At 36.8% G+C, this 22,215-nt stretch overlaps 1 protein-coding gene across 2 annotated transcripts in view; it reads left to right on the plus strand.

Moving 5' to 3' along the window:
* DGKI (diacylglycerol kinase iota) overlaps positions 1-22,215 on the plus strand; it is a 456,175-nt gene that overhangs the window by 283,505 nt on the left and 150,455 nt on the right. For both annotated transcript variants that reach the window (XM_057733401.1, XM_057733402.1), the window contains exons 18-19: positions 3,437-3,510; positions 4,962-5,073. In XM_057733401.1, the coding sequence (XP_057589384.1) occupies positions 3,437-3,510; positions 4,962-5,073 (186 nt within the window). The remainder of the gene's footprint in view (positions 1-3,436; positions 3,511-4,961; positions 5,074-22,215) is intronic.

Consider the following 22,215-nt stretch of genomic DNA (forward strand, 5'->3'; position numbering starts at 1 on the left):
TCAGGGAAGTCATCAAAGGAATGATGTCAAGCTGGGTCTTGAAGTAGAAATAGATGCTCACCAAACAAGTATCTTTATTCCCGGGCTATGTGAAGAGTCTCCATTTAAGAAAAACACTTTGATTTCATTATTTTGTGGTTACTCACTCTCCAGCCTGGTTAAGGTCCTTCACCACTTAAGAGATTTTTTATTTTTGGTGGGGGGGAGGGGGCTGTTTCTTTCTGGGTCTCTATCCCAGGTTTTGGGGGCACTCATATTGGAGGCAAGGGGGATGGGAAGTCATCTTTTCTCTAAGAGATATATTTTAAAATAACACAGCATTCATTATTAACAAAGACAAAGTATTTCCTTATAGTAAACAAGTTAAAAGAGGGAATGAACATGACTTTGTTGCACGCACCTGTATAAGGAAAGAGAAACATGATAGAGAAGAGTATATAGATGGGAAAGAAGGAATGGGAATACAGCAATGCTTGAATTTATCGTGGAATGAAGAATAGCATTTGTGACAAGAGGGGACAGGACAAAAGGTATACATGAAAATAGAGAAAAACATATGACCTTAAACTAATGGATTTATAGAGGAATACAGAGAAGCCCAAGAGGATACAAATTCAAATTTGTCACCACCAATAAAGTACATAGGAGACATGAATCTCCTAAATCAGTTGAAACAAAGACTTTCCACTAACACCCCTTAGCATCATTTTCAGATGTTTCAGTTCTCATGAAACACCAACAAAAAGCAAGCATCCTTTAGTAGTAGCGACTACTGAAAACTGGAATATTGCCTTTTTAAAGCTAGATGCAAGAAAGACACATGGTCCATTGAACTGTGAAGATCTTGATTCTGATAAAATGATGATTATTTAAGTAGCAGCAACCTTGCCTCAAACTTCCCCTGTTTCTTCTTTGGCTGCCTGCAACCCAGCCAAAAATAAACTTTCCCTCTTCTTCCAGTATTTTTCATATTATTAGGAATATTGCAGCACCTGTCCGGAGAGCCAGTGAGTGGAGGGCAGTGGCCATACTGAATGGTGTCCACTGTTTAAGTCAGCTGGATGGAGATTAAACTCTGTATGCCTCCTCAGCATTAGAGAGCTTTTCTCCCACATGTGGCAGTCCTCCTGACGAGCAGTATCTCAGGCATGGGTGGCTGTATAGCAGGGATGAAAAGAAGCTTGCAGAGAGGCAAAAGTGGCAGTCAAATAACTAGAAAAGATTTGCTGTCAGCCAGTATGTGTAATATTCCAGATGGATTGGTCTATGTAATCATCTTTTTTTTTATGAAGAGAAAAAAAACCCGAAACAATAGAAACTAAGTCTGAACAATTGGGATTCAGTCCTAGGTCTGTCTTTATGAGGTATATGACTGGGGGAAGCATTCAACCTTTCAGAAGCGTTTACTTTCCTCCTCTGTGAAGCAGGCATAACAACACATGCATTTGAAGCAACAGTTACTGACCATTGTGCTGTGACACAGAGGGACACAAGCATAGTTCTACAATGACATCACTGTATGTTTCCTGAATGTGAGATGAAAAGGATGGAGCAATTAGATGTACACGTACCAGCAGACCATCTTATCTTTACCACAGGGCGAAGTCAGTGTTTCTGTGGTAATAGTTAATAATCTCTCACATAAATATAAAATATGTGTGTGAATACTACACACACACACACACACTCAAACCCAGAGGACAGTGACAAAAGCCTACATATAGCATGATTTTGTTCTACTTCACTTGCACTCTTCTTCTTGTTTTGTTTCATCAGTAAGCTTCCTGTGTGAGGTTGCACACAGGAAGATGTTTTGCGTGCAAGTATTTTCCTTTGTGTGTTTGAAGTAGGGAAGAAGTTGAAAACTTCTGTTCTAAAAAGTTGTAAAGTTTAAATGCAGTAATATATAAGAGAATTTTGTAAAACTCAATATATTGTAAGGTGCCCATCCTCATAGAATTCAATGAGTTTCCAGAATCGCTGACATGTTTTTCAAGAGGCAAAAGTAGAAAATTTTTAAGAAATAAATCCTGTACTAAATACAATAATATTAAGTATAGTTTTTTTCTATAATGCAACAATACTGCTTTGCATGCTTTTAACGTATCACATGTTATTTTTTAAAAGTTTAGTTGCTTTCAACACTCAGTTTTGATCATTGAAGTTGTCTACATTTTTTCTTCATTGGTGAAGCCGTCTGTCAATTCATTTCAAGTCCTTAAATCGGGAGACCCGTGTTTGTTTAAGTATCTGAGAATGTTGTAAAAACACCTTCGATCAATGTCTAGAATTTGATTCCTATCTAGAAAAAATTTGAAAATACTATTGTATTTAGGATTGTAAGATTTCCCAGAAACACCTTTTGAGAACGCTCATGAAAAAAATTAGGCTGCGTGAAGATCAGCTGGGAGGAGAATGAGACAACCTGACCACTAGCAGAGTCATCGTACCTGGGTTGAAATTCCCTCTGAAGAAATTTTTAGAAATTCACAGGGGTTTAGGATGCTTTACCCTCTCTCCAGAGGAGAAGGCAACGGGGGAAATTCTGTGATGAGGGTGTGAGGAGAGCCAATATAAAAGCAGGCTTTATACGTTTGACCTTGAGAAGCCTGCAGTCGTGACTGGAGTGTTCCTCTTTTGGCTTTTGTCACCAGTGGGAAATGAGGAAGGGAAATGAAAGTCTTTACTTTGATTAGTCAGAGGATGCTTTTGAGGAAAGCACGGATGGGTGAGGGAAGCCACACGCAAAGGTATTGAGGCCAAGCCAGCCTGAGGCTCTTGAAACCCAGGGTCACGTCCAGGTTCAATAAACTGGTTTATCTCAGAAGACATGTCACAGTCTGTAAGAGATGAAATGGATAAGAGCAAATCACTAATGGAGATAATACGAATTTATAATAGATACTTTTTAAAAAGCATGAAGGATATATTCCTTTTAAACAGTGTTCAAAAGATTATGTTGAACATTTTCAAAACAAAAATTCGGAAAAGCAAATAAGATAAATGGTCATATTCACAACTATTGTTTGAATCAGATGACTTTGGTCGAGATTGCTACTGCCTCAACTTGAGGCTTCGTCCTTTTCGTTCTTTTAAGCATTTATAAATCTTCTGATGTTGATACTGTAAGCCTCAATAGCTAAGAATAACCCAAGGTTAAGAATGATGATAGTTCCTTTGATTGTGAGACCAGAGAAAAATTATTTTGGTCAAGTGGCAGCTTTATTTTTACATTAAGTCAAAACAAAACCAAGCCCTGAACCCTGGGTCTGGGAAAGTTATAATCGGGATAAATTTTCAGTCATAGTGATGGGCATCCACTTCAGCAGACACAGAGGCAAGGGAAAGTCCTTGGTACATGCTGTCGTCAACCTCGTTGTCTTTTAGACTTGTGCCTACTTCAGAACCCTTGCTTTTTCTGCTTTGATTGTTGCAGTGCGATGGGACAGATCTCACCCCAAAGATTCAGGAACTGAAGTTCCAGTGTATAGTATTTTTAAATATACCCAGGTAAGCTCTGTTCATATTGTTTCCTTAGTTTGATGTGAACTCTGTTTGGCCTAAGGTTTTCTGCTTTCATTATAAAAATTTCCAGGTACAAACAATGAAAAAGTTATTTTAATGGCTTATTGAGTCTCCAAGTCTGATAATTGTGTTCTCCTACTTGGTTTGTTTAGTGTTCTCTGTGGTATTTTTTTGGGTATGTGATATGGCATGCATGGTCTATACTTAGCCATCCTGAAGAAGCCCAGGCAGCCCTCTGGACTGGAACATTTTAATGCAGTTCTCAATTACTGACCCCTCCCCCCTACTCCCCCCCAGGAACGATAGACTTGAATAAATCCCTGTTCTCAGTTTCCCAAAAGCTATTAGGAAATCATCCAGCCTGATTTCAGCATGGAATTTATTCAAAATCGTTGCCAGATGATTGCTTTGAAAAAATAGGATCAATTAAAGTAACATTTTCTAGCCAGGATGTCAACTCTCTTTGGAGCTATTATATACCTCAGGAGAAAGGGGTATTTAAGATTAACTAGTCTCAAAATAAGCACATATCTCAGTGGCGTAAAATTAGATTCTAGGCTCCCAAGCCAAGATTTAGAAAGGGATGGATCTATGACCCTTTGTTATTTGCAAACCAGGCAACTCAGACACAAAAATCCACAAGTAAGTTCTATTTAGACTGCATTTAGTTGAAATGAGAATTGTATGTAAATCTCTGGCTAGGAAAGCATAGTCTCCTGATTACTTTTGGCCGTGCTCAGCATAGCCCCTTACAACCTATTCCAGAAGTATTTTCATCTTAGTTGTTGAAGTAGAAGGTCCAGATTCTCAGGAGATATTGTTAGCTTGCTTTAACTTTTTTTCTCTTCTCCTTGCTCTTCTCTTTTTCTTCTTGCTCCTCCGCCATGCCCCCAACCCCCAGATTTTGCTTCCTCCTCTTGTCAATTTCCTTGATTTCCCCTTCCCTCTCTAATCTCACATCTTTGTCTCATCCCTTTTCACTCCTGTCTCCTTCAGTTACCTTTCCCTCGTCCTGGGGTACTTACTGTCTTCGTTTTGTATATACTATTGATGTCACCTACCTCGTCCCATTTCCCTTTCCTATTGGCATGTTTATGTCTCCCTCCAAGACCACATTCTGAAACCAACTATTGATAACTCATGGTGTGTGATAGAAGGCAGGCATTTGTGAATTATAGAGCGAGACGTTGAGAAATAATGAATTAGGAGAAAGTTGTGCACCATGAGAAGCTTTTGTTGCACAGTTTTGCCCCATTTTCATAAATTGATACTTGGAGATGATAAATCCATTTTCTTTTCTATTGAGAGGTGTGAACCAAGAGTAGAAAGCTGTTCTTGTGTGAAATAAACATCAGATCTAACTATAAATTAATCCCTCATGATAATCGTGAGAGGACTGGAACACATTTAATTCTGTTTTTACTCTTCTCTCGCAGATATTGTGCTGGCACAATGCCCTGGGGGAACCCAGGAGATCACCATGACTTTGAACCCCAGCGTCATGATGATGGTTATATTGAAGTCATTGGATTCACCATGGCCTCTTTGGTGAGCAATACATCTATTTGATTGAAGTGAAATGTACTTTAGTCACAGTTAGACTTTACTATTCATTTTACAGAACCTTGGTATAGTGTTCTCTCCTGCCTTATCAACTTATAAACTTGATGCAATGTAGAGTTGCTAGGGGAAGACAAAATCAGAAAGTAATTCTTCATGTCACTAAAAAAATGGATGCATATTTGTTTGAACTTCAAAGATAAGTGCATATTGTGTTAATTATCTTGATTAATTTTCTACCAGAATGAAATGCAAAGTTTGCATGCTAATTAAAAAGCATTGTGTCATAGACATATCCCAGCATTGATGCAGAAACCTTGCCATTTGATGCTTTTTTGATTCACTGAGGACTCAAGTGTTTAGATAAACAGGAAAGTGGTCATTTGCATTCATCTCCATCTTGCCTGCTTAAGCATAAGACGAGCATCTCCATGATCACAAAATGCCTGGATGTGGAAAGACATCATTGTTGTGACATTAATGAATATTCAGTTGCACAGTGTTGAAACTACCCTGCATTTTAATTTTGTTTGCTGTCATTAAAAAAGAAAACATATAGTATAAGATGAGTTTCAAGCAGGTTTTAGCGATGTGTTTCAACTTATTATTTTAATTTAATTTTTGGCTGCATTGTGTCTTTGTTGCTGTGCGCGGGCTTTCTATAGTTGCAGAGTGTGAGGACTACTCTTTGTTGTGGTGCACAGGCTTCTTATTGTGATAGCTTCTTTTGTTGCAGAGTACAGGCTCTAGGTGTGTAGGCTTCAGTAGTTGCAGCATGCAGGCTCAGTAGTTGTGGTTCACAGGCTCTAGAGCATAGGTTCAGTAGTTGTGGCACATGGGCTTAGTTGCTCTGTGACATCTGGGATCTTCCTGGACCAGGGCTCAAACCCATGTCCCCTGCACTGAGATGTGGACTCCCAACCACTGTGCCGCCAAAGAAGCCCCTGTTTCAATTTACTATTAAATGATGAGGAAACCAACTTAAAAGTTTGGTTATTATTTTATCTGGTGTAAATCAGGCCACACTATCAGTTTGTAAAGCAAATTAAAATAAAGTTTCTACTTGGCTTGGCTAGCACTTGGTTTGTTCTGTACCTTAAGCCTCAAAGCTAGAAGGTTGTATTTCTTATGCTAAACAACCCGAAACAACTTTCACTCATCTCATGGATTCCAAATGATTTTTCCTCCATCACCTTGAGTTAATGAGATTTAACAGAATAACCTATTGTGATTATGGCAAGAATGTCCATCATCTAAGATACTGATGTTGCTCATTACATCTGCCATGTCTAGAATGGAATGGCTGTTAGGTATAAAAGACTGGTCTGAGATTGATCTAATTTTCAGGGTTGTAGCTCATATAACAGCTCTTTCTCTCCAAAGGTGATTATTACTAATTATAGGTGAAGACTCAGCCAAGAGCAAATAGGAATAAGTACAAGTAGGGTACGTGCAAGGGAGAATTCTTGGAGGTGCTCAAGAAAGCCATGAACCTGGCCACCTGTGTTTTACTTATTCATTTATTCATGAATCCAGTGAACATGTATTGAATGTTCACCGTGTACCAGAGCATCCTTGTCCTGGCTGTGTGGTAGAAGGCTGTCGGGGAATGTCTAAAAGAAGATGATCCCTTACCTAGGCTTGGGAGGTCAGGGAGAGTATTAGACACTTTCCATTGCTCTCAAGATCAAAATCTAAATCTTTACTGCAAAACTGAGTTTCTCTCCGATTTTCCATCCTTTCCCACTGCCCTCTTTGCATTCTAGCTCTTTGCCTCTCGAGTCAAGTACATCTTTGGACATCCCTTGCTTCTTTTTTTTTTTTTAATAAATTTATTTATTTATTTTATTGGCTGTGTTGGTCTTTTTTGCTGTGTGTGGGCTTTCTTTTTAGTTGCGGTGAGTGGGGGCTACTCTTCGTTGTGGTGCGTGGGCTCCTCATTGCTGTGGCTTCTCTTGTTGCGGAGCATGGGCTCTAGGCGTGTGGGCTTCAGTAGCAGCACATGGGCTCAATAGTTGTGGCTCACAGCCTCTAAAGTGCAGGCTCAATAGTTGTGGCACACTGGCTTAGTTGCTCCACGGCATGTGGGATCTTCCTGGAGCAGGGATCGAACCCGTGTCCCCTGCATTGGCAGGCAGATTCTCAACCACTGCGCCATCTAGGAAGCCCTCCCTTGCTTCTTTTGTACCACAGGGCTATTGCATATGCTGCCTCTCTCAAATGTTCTTTACCTCTTCATCTTCTATAACTTTTCAGCCCATATCTGTGTCAGGTTCTTTTTATAACCTTTTTTTGGTTTGGGTTGTTTCTTCTTACAATTATATAATTAAAGTCTGGACAAGAAGGAGATGGCAGAGTGAAACTGTTAATTAGAGGAGAATTTAATGGAGGGACTCTTCACACATAGTGCACTGGGTTTATGAGAAGCAACAACGGATGGTGGTGTATGCCTGAGCTAAAGGTGCAAAGGCAGGTAAGCAGTCAGTTGTATCAGAAAGAGAACTATTTGGGAAGGACCACCTGGAAAGAGTAGTATTTGCTAAGTGAAAGCAGCCATCCTGTGCCAGCCTGGCAGGGAGAGGGCCAGGGACATCAGTACAGTTCTTGCCCTCCAGGTCTTCTGCTCTTGTCTCCCTCTGGAGAAGTCCAGCAGAAGCCAGAGGACAAGGGAGTCACTCATACAGTCTAAATGGGTCAGTTTCATAGGCAGAAAGGAGCGCAGGGGAGGGGTGGAGTTCTGGGTGGGAGTGGCAGATGGTCGGTATCCATCACTCCAGTGTACCTCTGATACAAGCAGAGAGCCTGATACCTGTGATTGGCAACGAGTAAATGTGACAGGATGAATGAATTTTGCCAGGAGGAGAAGAATGGAACTTAGCGTACTGGAAAAAGGGAAATTTACATACACTTGGTAGTTTGAGAGATCATAGTCCTCTGTGGAGACTACATTTAGTTTTATATAACTTAAAGGTAGGTGAAAAGTGAGAGTTGTTTAGATGATGCTGGAGAGGCAGGCAGGGTGAGATTACAAAGTGGGTTATAGAATTTATCTAGGAGTTTTGACTTTGGGGAATTAGTAAAGTGTGTTTTTAAAAAAAATATTTGTTATGGGTAAAGTTCAATTTAAAAACAGACAGTATATTGAACCCTCATGCACCATCACTTAGCCTCTGTAATTATCAATTTATGGACAATCTTATTTCTGTCCCCAACTATGATCTCTTCACTTATATTATTTTGAAGTAAATCCCAGATATTGTATCATTTTACACATAAAATTTTCTGAGTGTGTTTTTAAAAGATAAGACTTTCTTAAAAAAAAAAAAAGATAAGACTTTCTTTTGTAGATACAAGCACAACATCTTATCTCAAACATTAAAACAGTAGCATCTGAATACCACTAAATATCTACTTAGTGTTCAAATTTTTAATTGTCTTGCAGATGTCATTTGTTTTCTTATGCTCTGTTTTCATCAGGATTCAAATAAAACACATTCACTGTGATTGGTTGATATGATCCTTAAGTCTCTGTAGGTTCCCACCCATCTCTCTCTCTCCCTCTCTCTTTTCTTCTCTTCATTTATTTATTAAAGAAACCAGGCTATTTGTCCTGTCATGTGCTGATAATGTCCCCAAGGTCTCAATAACATGTTCTTCTCTCTTCCCTCTTTCTGTTAAGTTGATGGTTGGATATAGATTTATCAGACACATTTTTGCCCAGATCTCTTTTGTAGGCAGTGTTTTATTCTTCCAAAAGAGCACATGTAACATCTGGTTCCCCCCCCCCGCTCTCTCTCTCTCTCTCTCCCTCCCTCTCCCTCTCCCTCCCTCCCTCTCCCTCTCCCTCCCTCCCTCCCTCCCTCCCTGCCTCTGGTTAATGGTCTTTGATGCTTAATACTTACATCCAGGAATCATCAGTGGTTGCAAAGTTGTGATATTCTAATTCTATCCTTCTTCATTTATTACCTGAAATATTTCTCTAAAGAGAGATTTTTTTCTATACCTACTGTTTGGTTACTTAGTTACACAGTTTGTTTCAGAGAAGCAGGATAAATAGTTCTTTTATATATACATTTTCAAAGTAATAAGTTAGTTCACTAGCATCCTTTGATGGTTACTGTGGTTTGGAAGTGGCATCCAATTTGGGGACTTCTCCCATAAAAAGTTTGGGTCTATATACCCTCCCCTTGAATAGGTGGGCTTACAAATACTTGGCAAATAGAGTACATTGAAACTGATGCTGTGTAACTTCTGAGGCTGGATCATTAAAGGCCATGCAGCATATGGGAAATATGGGCAATACTGATGATCTCTAATTAATAGGGATTTTGTGAATTCAAGGTAATACTTACTTAAAATGTCTCACTGCTTTCATTCATTTAATGTCAGTCATGAATATTTACTGAATAGTTGTTGAATTCACAAATATTTATTGAATCCATAAGTGACACTCTGCTAGGTGAAATGGTTACAGAATGAACCAATAGAAAAGCTGTATCCTCAGGTGCCCACAGTTCAGTGTTGTGGGGGGAGAAGGAAATGAACAATCACGGTCTGACATAATAAATTCTAGCAGAAAGGCACGTGTGAGGATAGAAAGGAGAACCATGTTTACCAACTGGGGAGATCCGCAAAAATTTCACCGAGGAGGCAGGAGTCTCCATGAGTGAGGTTGCCAAGTGGTTGCTTCCCTAGAGGGATCAGCCTAAAGAGGGCACGGAGACCAGGAGAACTACTAGTGGTGGTTCAGAGTGATGATACGAATGGTGAATCAAAGGCAGAAAGAGTTGGGTTTTTAAAATTTGTTGTTTTATTTTAACTGTTATGGGGAGGTTGTGGCAGATGGTGTGAAACAGGATCAGATTTGTTGCTCAGAAAAGTTATCTGGATGTCCGTGTGAAAGGTGACCAGAATCTTAACTTTTGGAGACAGATGGACAAATCAGGACGTTGGTACCAAAGTCCAAGTGAAGAGATGAGGGGATCTGAAAGCCTGAAGAGAGAAAGTGGTGATGAAGACAGAAGGGGTTGGTGAATTCAAGAATTACTGATGGGGACTTATTGTGAAGGATGAGAAAGGAGTATCAGTGAATGTTGGGTGGACAGCATAGACCTTTAGGTAAAGGGTGAATATATTATATGAGATAGAAAATATAAAACAGGGGTAATAGTGTCAGAAAAGAACTCTGTTTTAGATAAGTTAAAATGGAAACCTCTGTGAGATATCTAAGAAGATATAGAAATGTGCAATTTGAGATATATGTGTAGAGCTCAGGAGACCCCTCTAGGTTGGGAGAGAGTGTTTGGGAGGGTCTATCAAATCTTTCGGTCTCCCATCCTATCAGTGGGAAAAAGAGGAAAATAATAGATGAGAGTTGGTGTAGAGAAAATGGAATAGTAAAATTATTAAATGTAGGTTATCTGCACAGTTTTGAACATCCTATGTTCTGTAAATAATATTACTCAATGTACATACATATCTTACTTTACTCTTCATTAGGAGACACCATTGTATTTTTTTTCACTCAATAATGAAAGCGCTTTATTTTCAGTCCTTAAATTTCACGTCTTGAAACTATTATATTGATTATGTTTCTAAGAAGGTAAATTATTTGAAAACTCACACATCTGTGTGAGATGATTACATAAGCAGAAGAGTAGTTATTTGGGTAAAAGTGTATGTATTTTTGTGTATTTAAAATATTCAGAGTGGTACTTGAAGAGAGATTTGAGATAGAATTACTAGAATGGGAGAAAAGATTGTTTCTTTTAGACTCTTTATCTTGTAATTGCACATTTCAAAGCAAAAGTATTCAATTCATTTTACTGGTTGAAATGCATTCCTATTAATTAAGATGATTCTTCATTGGGTGCTTGGTAACCTGATTACCTTTTTGGATTCTACACAGACCATAATTAGACATTGTAAGTTGTATTTATTTCTGCCACAATTTTCTGCCATTACAGTCTTGAAGGTCCTTTCATGCTGAGTCTGTTTCTAAGTAATCTAAAAGTTTTCAAGACAGTTGAAAGCATTATTCATATTGAGGAGCCTAATGTGCTATGTGGTATGCAGTCCAAAGATTTTAGTCTCCTGAACTTTAAGGAAAGCAAAGCCAACTTTCTTTTTCTTAATTGAAATTAAAATGTGTAGGCTTTTTTGTATTTATGAGTTAGAAAAGCAAAAGGTTATGCAGTGAGAAAAGTTACATGGAGAAACTCCCAGGGTTTAAGTTATACATATAGGATAATCTTTTTTTATATATAGAAAAAAGTAATATTAAATGTTTATTTTGATAACACATGTAAGTATAAGAACTAAAAATAAAGATATCACTCAGAATTACATGATCCATAATTAACTATATTTATATTTTGATGTGTTTCCTTTCAATTGCTCTATTTCCATGTTCTTAAACAGGGAATCATAGGTAAAACACTACTTTTTCATTGTGTAAATATGTTTCAATTTATGTAAGAGTTATCCCTTTATGAAAAGCTTCCATTATGGAACTTTTAGGTTTCTGGATGTTTGGTGGTATAAAAAAAACTTGTGTAGTTAACATAATGTTCATAAACTCAGTTAACATTTCAAATTATTTTCTTATGTCATATCCCCAGGAGAGAAATGACTGATTCAATAGCATAAACATTTTAAAGCCTCTTAATAAAAATGATAAAACTGCTTTCTAGAAATTTTGTACTGTTTACTTGCACAACAGCAATGTATAAGAATCTACTTGGTGAGAAGTGATCAAAATTTAATACCTCACAGGTGCTGAAAATGTGTTAGAGACAAAAAGCTATTATAATATTACACTTGAAACAGAATGAGAGGATAAAATTACATCCCTAGAAAGAAAGAAATTATGTATGTTTTATACAATCCATTATGTTCAACAAAAAATGAGAGTAAGACGTTGTTTATCTTTATTGTTACCTTTTATGTCTTTTCGGTTTTAAAAAAAGTCTGTGCTTTTTGCATATTTTGATGGGCTGTTTATCTTTTATTGTTGAATTGTAGGTACTATTTATATATCCTGAATGCAAGCCTTTTGACAGATATTTATATTTAGTGCAAATATGTTCCCAGTTTATTTTTATCTTTTTATTTTTTTAATGTTTCTTTTGATGGGCAGAAGTTTAAACATTCTTATGAATTCCAGTTTTTATGAGGTAGGCACATTTCATATTAGAGCTTTTTGTGTCCTTCTTAAGAAATCCTTGCTTACTCCAGGGTAGGTTGGGCAGATATTCTCTTGTGTTTTCTTCTTGAAGATTTATAGTTTTAGCTTTTATGTATAAATATGTGATTCAGCTCAAATTCTTGTGCATTTGGTAAAGTAGCTTCAAGATTCATTTTTAAAAATATAATTATCCAAAACTTTGCAAGTTTCTTAATAACATCATGAGAGGTGAAATTAAAGAATCTTATTCATAATTGAAAAAATACATTTATCCAGTTTTTTTTCCCAGCACTGCGTGTTGAGTGGACTTTCCTTTTCCATAGAATTACTTTGGTGCCTTTGCCTCTTGATTGTATGTGGGTCTTTTTCTGAACGCTGTTCTGGTCCATTATTTGTTTATCCTTATGCCACTTCCATGATGTTTTGATTGCTATAGATTTATTATAAGTCTTCAACCTGGTAATATGAACCATTTCACTCTGTTTTTCTAAGAGTGCTTTGGTTATTCTACATCTTTTGAATTTGTATACAGATTTTAGAATCAGTTTGTATCTACAAAAAATGTCTGGATTTTAATTGGAATTGCACTGAATCTATAGATATATTTAAGGAGAACTGGCATATTAACATTTTTGAGTGTTCCAATCTATAAACATATATTTCTCCACTTATTTAGGTGTTGTTTAATTTTTCTTCTCAGTCTTTTGTAGTTTCAGTGCAGTTTTCAGGTCCTTGCATATATGTTAAATTCATGCTATTTTAAATAGTTCTATTTTAAATTTCACATGTAGTTATTATTGCTACTGTTTAGAAGTAACTCATATGTGTATGTGTGTACACACACATTTATTTATTGACTTTATCTTGTAACTTTGCTAAATTTACTCATTAGTTCTAGTAGTTTTTGATAGATTCCTTAAGGTTTGCTATGTATTGATACATAACTGTGTGGTTTGTGAATAAGGACAGTTTTATTATTTGCTTATACACCTTTTATTTTTCTTGGCTTATTGAATGAGCTGGCAATATGTTTTTGTCTTTTTATAAACTTATTTATTTATTTATTTATTGGCTGTGTTGTGTCTTCATTGCTGCACACGGGCTTTCTCTAGTTGCGGCCAGTGGGGGCTACTCTTCGTTGCGGTGCACAGGCTCCTCATTGTGGTGTCTTCTCTTGTGGAGCATGGGCTCTATGTGCGTGGGCTTCAGTAGTTGTGGCACACAGTCTCAATAGTTGTAGCTCACAGGCTCTAGAGCACAGGCTCAATAGTTGTCGCACACAGGCTTAGTTGCTCCGTGGCATGTGGGATCTTCCTGGAGCAGGGATCAAACCCGTTTCCCCTGCATTGGCAGGCGGATTCTTAACCACTGCGCCACTGGGAAGTCCCAAATATGTTGAGTAATAGTGGTAAGAATGAACATGCTTGTCTTATTCCTGATCGTAGGAGGAAGTATTCTACATTTCCTCATAAGATATGCTGTTTGGTTGTTGTTTTTATAAAAGCCCTTTATGTAACTAAGTAATTATGATTCTATGATCAGTTTTCTGAGTTTTTTTAAATAGTAAGTGACAGATGTATTTTAGCAAATACTCTTTTTTTTGTATATATGGAAGTGACCTGATTTTCTCCTTTATTTTCTTTATATCACAGATTCCATTGACTTTTTAAAATTACTAACCTTGCATTTCTAAGATAAGCCTCACTTGAGGTATTACCGTTTTTTATATGGTGGATTCAATTTACTAATATTTTATTAAGCATTTTTATGACTGATTATGAAGGATATTTGTCTATAAATTAATTTTCTTGTAATATCCTTTACGCGTTTTGATATCCAAGGTTATGTTGATCCCATAAATTGAGATAGGAAATGTCTGTTTTCTGAAAGAATTTGTATAAGTTTGGTGGTATTTTTTTCCTTACGTATTTCATAGAATTTCCTAAAGAACTGTCTGGGTTTGAGATTTCTTTGAGGTAAGAATAGATATAGAATTATTCACATTTTCTATTTCTTCTTCAATCAGTTTTACAGTTTTACTAAGTTGAATTTTTCAAGGAATTTGTCCACTTTGTCGAAATTGTTGAGTCTACTGGTATAAAGCTGTTCGCAATGTTCTCTTATTATCCGTTTAATGTCTGTAAAATCCCCTCCTTCATTCTTTTTTTAATTAATTTTTATTAGAGTATTGTTGCTTTACAATGTTGTGTTAGTTGCTGCTGTACAGGAAAGTGAATCAGTTATACATATTCATATATCCCCTCTTTTTTAGATTTCCTTCCCATTTAGGTCACCACAGAGCACTGAGTAAAGTTCCCTGTGGTATACTTCTTGATACAAGTAATTTGTGACAGACCTTTTTTCTCTTATAATTCCATTTTTCCTCCCTTACTTTGTGCTGTTTTTTTCACTGATTACACTTTGACATGCATATAAACCCCACATTTCAATATTAATATTTTTGCTTTAAGCAGTCAGTTATTTTTTGAAGAAATTAGAGATGAAAGAACAGTTCATAGTCTTTTATGTGTACCCACATATTTACCATTTCCAGCTTTCTTCATTTCTTTCTGTTGATCAGAGATTTCATCTGGTATCAATTTGCTTGAGTTTGAAAGATTTCCTTTAGCATTTTTTTATAGTACAGTTCTCTTGACAGTAAATAATTTCAAATTAATTTTTCTGAAATGTCTTATTTTATGCTCATTTTTTGAGCTATATTTTTATGAATATAGAATACTGGATTGACTGGTTTCTTTGTTGGCTTGTTCCAGCACTTTAAATCTGTTGTTTCATTTTCTTCTGGCCTCCATGTTTTAAGGATGAACAATCAGGTACCATTTGTACCATTATTCCCCTGTGTGTAATGTGTCTTTTTTCTCTGTTTTTGAGATTTTTCTTTTAGTTTTAAGCCTCTATGTGTTTGTTTTTACTTTTCTATCACTGCTGTAAGCAAATTACCATGAACAGTGGTTTAAGACCACACAAATGTGTTATCATACAGTTTGGGAGATCAGAAGTCTAAAATGGGAGATTGGGCTGTGTTTCTTCCAGAGACTCTGGGGAAGAACCCACTTCCTTGTCTTTTTCAGCTTGCTGAGGTGGCCTCCGTTCCTTGGCTCATGGCCCCGCATCACACTGAGCTCTGCTTCTATACTCACTTCTTGTTCTCTGACTCTCCTGCCTCCCTCCTTCCCTTTGTGATGACATCAGGGCCCCCGCCTGCAGATAGTCCAAAATAATCTCCTATCTCAGCATCCTTAATATAATCATACCAGAAAGGGCCTTTTTGCCTTGTAAGGTTTTCATAGTTTCTGGGCATTGGAATGTGGGCATCTTTTTTGGTGGTTGTCATAGTGGGCATTATTCTAAATTCCACATGATTTTCTTTGTATTCATCCTGTTTCAGGTTCATTGATCTCTTTGGAACTGAGGTCAACCTTTTTGTTTCCCCTACAAATTGAGAATATTTTCATCCATTTATTTTTTGCTGCATCCCCCTTTCCCTCTCCTTCTGGTATTTAATTATGTGTACTTTAGATTGCTTGCTATCATCTCATGGGTCTTGGGAAAAAAAATATTTTGGTCTCTTTTTCACTATTGCTCTGTTTTCATGTTCACAGACTTTTTTTTTTTTTTTTTGGTAGTGTCCAATTTGCTCTTAAGTCCATTGAGTGATCATTTCAAAAAATTTTTTTTTCATCATGGATCACATTTTCTTGCTTCTTTGCATGTCTAGTACAATGGATTATATGCTAGGTACATGATATATTGTATGGAGTCTGGCTTTTGTTTTATTGTGACCTAGCTGATACTGTTTTAGCATTATATTCTATTTGGTTCCCTTCTTCTGGCTTTGCAAATTCCAAAAACAAGTCTAATATAAGAGACAGATGCTACTAACCTAGTTTTTAAAAAAAAAAAATCAATAGAATGTGTTTCTTCCCAGGTTTATACAAATTTATTTGATCCCAGGATATGAAGTTGATTATATGACTATACTGTATTAACTCTGTCACGATATTACAGATTTCAGAGGATTGATTGTTTATGGAAATAGCTCGAAAGCATGGAGATGATTTTTGTTCCCCACCTGCACCATTGAATTCCAAGCTAGATCTCCCTGCTGGCAGAGAAGCTGAACAGGCTTCTTTGGTTGCCTTTTTGCCCCTCATGAACTCAGCTTAATAGTGAATCTACCGCTATTGAACAAAAATGGAAAAAGACATAAGTATACAAGTAACACGAATGAGAAGGAGTACTTAGGTTTCTACATTATAAGAATCTTCACTTTTTCAAAAAAAGTTCTTGACCCATAGTAAGTATTCAATAATTGCTGGATTAATTTTAATGAGCAGAAGGAAAGTTTTTCAAATAAAGCCTTTCTTTTTCACTGTCTTCTGCTTCATTGTAGATACTGGCTGTGTGTTAGTCATACAGCTAATGTTGTCAGAGTAAGGAAGGAGACTTTAGATGGCATGTGATAGAATTTGAGAATGTGAAATTATAGGTACAACTTAGAATTATAAAATGCTGGTGCTAAAACAGACCATAGCAGCCTACCGGAATCTCATCACTTAACATATAAAGAAACTGAATCTGTGGAATTATTTTTGCTACAAATAGTTGCTCATATGGACAGTAATTAAGTAAATTATAATGCTATTGCTGATGGTATTTAGACTGCTTACAGCATGTATTGCAGTAGGATTTTAAACACACCCATATTCCAATATCTTAATATTCGATAAAATGGAAAAAAGCAATAAAACTTAACGGCATTCCATCACAGCACTAAAACAGCTTATAAAAACTTGTATAGGAAAATATGGATTAGATGATAATGGTGCCACTGCAAATTACTTAAGTAAAATTTCTCATTTTGGTGACTAGGGTGCTGTGTCAGAGAGGGAAAATATTCCATGTGAGGTAGTTCAATTGAGGGAATTTAACACAGGGGACTAGTTACAGGATGTCAGAAGAAGAACTGAAGACAGGTAACCCATAGGTAGCAATCCATGCATGAGCAACTGCAGAAATCTCTGTTGCCTCCAGGGCTGGAGGGACAAAGGGTTACCAGCACTTGGAGCCGGGGCCGCTAGGCAGTGGTGGAAGCTTGGAGAAGTGGCCGTTGACGGGCTGTGTAGTGAGGGTCATTGGGCAGCAGCTGGGACTCCGGAGAAGGAAGTCAAGCCATGAGGGTTGGGGTCACTGCTGGGGTTGCCTGTAGAGACCGGGGGTGGCCTGGGGAGAGTGTTTTCCAGTGGGAAATAGAGGCACAGAGGAGAATCAGCCCCTGCCAGAGACACTGCCTGAAAAAAAAGAGAGCTAAGGGGAAATACTTGCTCTCTCTTTCTACTGGCTAATTGTTACATTAATATCTTTGTTTCCTATTCCTAGTCCTTTAATACATCTGGGTTTATGTTTGTGTATGATGTGGGTAGAATACTGATTTTATTTTTCTCTATTTTAGTGAGAAATGTTCCCAGCACCATTTGCTAAATTATCCATCATTTCTCCAGTAATTTATAATCCCATATCCACATAGTCCGTGTCCTTACACATATGGGTTTATTCTGCTCTCTCTAGTCATTTCTTCTGACCTTATGTCTTTTCTTGTGCCAATACCTTTATTTGAATTACTGTATCTTTGAAAGTTACATGATTCAATATTCAATAAGGACAGTCTATTATTCTTTATATTTTCAAAGTATTCTCAGCCATTTGTGGACCTTTATTCTTTGAAATTTATTATAGAATCAGTCTGACAAGATTCTTCAAAATAATGTTTCTCATATTCACTTGAAATTACATTGAATTTATATGTTAATTTGGAGGAAATTAATATCATTAGAGTATTAAATTGTCCCATCCATGACTGTAGCATGGCTCTCCATTTCTTTAGGTTTTTCTTTATGTCTCCAGTAGTTTAAAATTTTCTTTGTAAAAGTGTTATGCATGGCTTTATTGTTTTTATTGATATTATAGATGACAGCCTATTTTTTATTATATTTTTACTTAGTTATTGCTAGAGGCAGGCAACACTATTGATTTTTTTATAGCTTTCTCATGAAATTTAATTCTTGGCCTGTGAATTTTCTTGCGCTTTCGATGTATGGGATAATATCAGTGGAAATATTACCAGGTTTGCTTTTTTCTTCCAAGACTTTTCCCTCCTATTTTATTTCCTTGACTTATTATGTTGTTCAAGACCTCCAGTACTATGCTGAAAACTTTTGTTGCTAATGGATCCTCTTGTTCCTTGAAAGGAATGCTTCCAAGTTTTCTTTATTCCAAATAATATTTTCTCTAGGGGTTTTGGTAGCTGACCTTTATCAGTTAAATAAGTTGTGTCCTATTCCCAGTTTTCTAACAATAGATTCTGAAAGGCACTGAACTTTATTATTTGTTCTGCATCTTTTGGCATGGTAATGTTGTTTTTCTCACTTAAACCACACTGTGGTGAAATTATAGTATTGCATTTTCTTTTTTATTTTATTTTTATTGAGGTATAGTTAATTTACAATGTTATGTTAGTTTTAAAAATTATACAGCAAAGTGATTGAGTTATACATATATGTATATAAATATATTCTTTTCCAGATTCTTTTGCATTGTAGGTTATTACAAGACAATGAGCATAGTCCCTTGTGCTGCACAGTGGTCCTTGTTGTTTACCTATTTTATATATAGTAGTGTGTATATGTTAATCTCAGACTCCTAGTTAATCCACCCCCACATCCCCCCCCACCCCCCCACCCCCACTATCTCTTTGGTAACCATAAGTTTGTCTTCTGTGTCTGTGAGTCTATTTCTGTTTTGTAAATAAGTTCATTTGTATCATTTTTTTTAGATTCCACAAATAAGTGCTAGCATAGGATATTTGTCCTTGTCTGACTTACTTAGTATGATAATCTGTAAGTCCATTCATGTTGCTGCAAATGGAAGTATTTCATTCTTTTTTTTTCTGATGTTGAACTATTCCTAATTCTTGCAAAAACCCATAATGGATCACAATTTAGTTTTTATGTAATAGGCCAGCAGAAGCAATTAGCTATTTTTAAAAATGATTTTGGTATGTGTGATTTTATAATTTTGTTTATCTGGTTTTGTTATCTCAGAAGCCATACCATCATTTTCCAAAACAAGTTTTATTAGACCTGTCTTTCTTTAAAACTTGGGTAGAATTACTTGTAAAGCACCTAAGTCCACTTGGCACATTTTTGGAGTTGGGCGTGGAATGAGAAATGTTTTTATAATTTTAAATATTTTAAACAAGTTTAATCTATCCAATTTCAGTATGTATTACACTAAATTTTGCCAGTTCTATCTTTTCGAGAAATTTCTCTCATCTAGGTTTTTCCAGTGTATTGATATACAGATCTTCATAACATTCTTGTTGACTTGGAAACTCTACTATATCTTTATCCTATTTTATTTTATTTTATTTTTTAATAAAACAAAATCGTTTTCCATTTTCCATTTTTTGTTATTTGGTTTTACAAGACCAGCTTGTTTGTCTTTAAAAACAAACAAACAAAGAGATTTCCATGTTGTTGATTCCCTCCGCTGTTTACTGTCGGTGTCACCGATCGCTGCCTGGGGCATTTTGTTTCAGGACTAGGACTGGGAGTCAGGGGCTGGCAGCAGCGGGGAGAAAGGAAAGGTTGGAGGACTTGCCCTCATTTCTCTTCTAATCTCCCAACCCAGGGTTGTCTGTCCTGTCACTGGGCAGCAAGTGGAATAAGGACTTGAGTAGTAAGAAAGAGGATGAGACCCGAAGAGAGATGGACAATAGTATTCCGGGGAAGAACCTACTGCAGAAAGTCATAAAACCTCACACCACTCACCCCAGGGACTTCCCTGGCGGTCCAGTGGTTAAGACTTCGCCTCCCAGTGCAGGGGGGTGCGGGTTCAGTCCCTGGTCAGGGAGCTGAGATCCCACATGCCTGGCGGCCAAAAAACGGAAACAAAACACAGAAGCAATATGGTAACACATTCAACAAAGACTTTGAAAAAAATGGTCCACATCAAAAAAAACTTTTTTTAAAAAAAAGAAAGAAAGCCTCACCCTTTCCCTGTGGACTGAAGGTTGTTAATGACTTTAGGACAGTAAATGGGAAGGGATGGACTTCGTTCAGGGGCTGTCTCTGTTTTCCTCCCAAGTCACATACTACCAGGAAGGCAGTATTTGACGTCATGAGCGCATAATATGTGCTAGGTTGAACAGACACTTGAATACCTGTCGTTAATACACCTATGTATTTTTATCAGGAGATGACTCATTCTAGCAAATCCTGAGGATGACTATGGCTATTAGGACCTTTGCCTTATAGGATGTTAAGTCTAGATTAATCTGATGAAAAATAATGATTTCTAGTAAGTACTTAAAAAATTAGCCTTTACTCTAACCTGTTCCGAAAATAAACTAAAGTGGTTGTGTTAACAATAAAAGAACTGTCTTTCTTCTGAAAAGCTAATGACTGTAATTCCTCTTGTGCCTGTGCAGTGATCTTGGATTGATTCTGAAATGCCAGTGGAACTGCCGTTGACAGCAATTTGCCTTTGTTGGTTGTATTTGCTGTTGATCTATCACTGAGGCTGAGAATGTGGCTTAAATGTGCTCTAAAGTTCTGTGGAAGCCTTCTGATACCAAGGGGTTGGAAAGTATTTAAGCAATTTTCAGTCCTGTCCAACCTAGAAGAATATGTTCTTCCTTGGCAGGTTCTGCATTTTTATTTGTCATTAGGCCTAGTCAAGGGTGGGGGGGAATAAAGAAGAAAATGGTATTTCCTCCATGGATGAAGGGATACAGCATTGTCAGATAACTATTGGGCTGAGAAGTACTTGAAGGCAAGGGAAATATCCTGGAAAAGTTCTGCAGATGATATATTGCCTCAAATCCATAGATTAACTTGTGGGTCACATAAGTACAGCCAGAAAAACTTTAAGCTGAAAAACGGAGGACTGGGTAATTTTAGGAAGAATTTTAGTAAATTCTCACTTCATTCTCTGCCTCCTTGTTCTACTAATGGAATAAAATTGTATGTAAAGCTCACAGTTTTCAACATCAAAGGTGTTCAATAATGATAAGTTCTTTACTTTTCAGTTTTTATTCTATTTTCTTTCCCTTCTTTCTGTCCCTTTGTGTTCCTTTTCTCTTGGCATTTATAGATAATCAGGTTTCTATTATTCAAATTAATGCAAGTGCCAAAATAGTTCAAAGCATCAGATAAATACAAATATCTGGGAACCAAATTAGTGGAAGTTGACTTCACAAATGTCAGTTAATATGGTTTTTTCCCTATTCAGAAGATAGAGAGGAGACATATGGAAACAAGCTGATAATATGTAGTTTTCTCTCTTGCTTTTTTTTTAAGTAAATCTTTTAGCTTTTGAGCTGGAGTTAGTATTAACTCCTTTTAAAAGTTTGTTTACTTCATTGTAAATTGATACTCAAAATGCATTATAATAGAACCTTATTGAACAACTGTTAGCAGTGCCTACTAAAGTTAAGTGTACATCTAAACTTACAGCATAGCAGTTTTACTCCTTGTGTGTACCCGAAAGAGTACGTATCCACCAAGAGATATACACAAGAAAGTTTACATCAATAATAGCCCCAAACTGGAAACAGCCAAACATTTACCAGCAGAAGAGTAGGTAAATACACTTCTATTACTCAAAAATAATGATCAGCAACAGATGTCAGACACGAAAGAGTACCTATTGGATGATTCATTTTATATGAAGTCCAAGTTCAAACAAATCTACGGTATAGAAGTCAGAACAGTGGTTACCGGTTGCTTTGTGAGAGAAGTGTAAATAGGTTCGGCAGGGCCACATGGAAACCTTCTGGTTGCTGTAAGCTGCCTAAAGCTTGATCTGGTGGAGATACACATATATGTATACAAATGTCCATCATACTCTATAAGACAATTTGG

This window comes from Hippopotamus amphibius, chromosome 4 (assembly GCF_030028045.1).
Source record: "Hippopotamus amphibius kiboko isolate mHipAmp2 chromosome 4, mHipAmp2.hap2, whole genome shotgun sequence".
NCBI lineage: Eukaryota > Metazoa > Chordata > Mammalia > Artiodactyla > Hippopotamidae > Hippopotamus > Hippopotamus amphibius.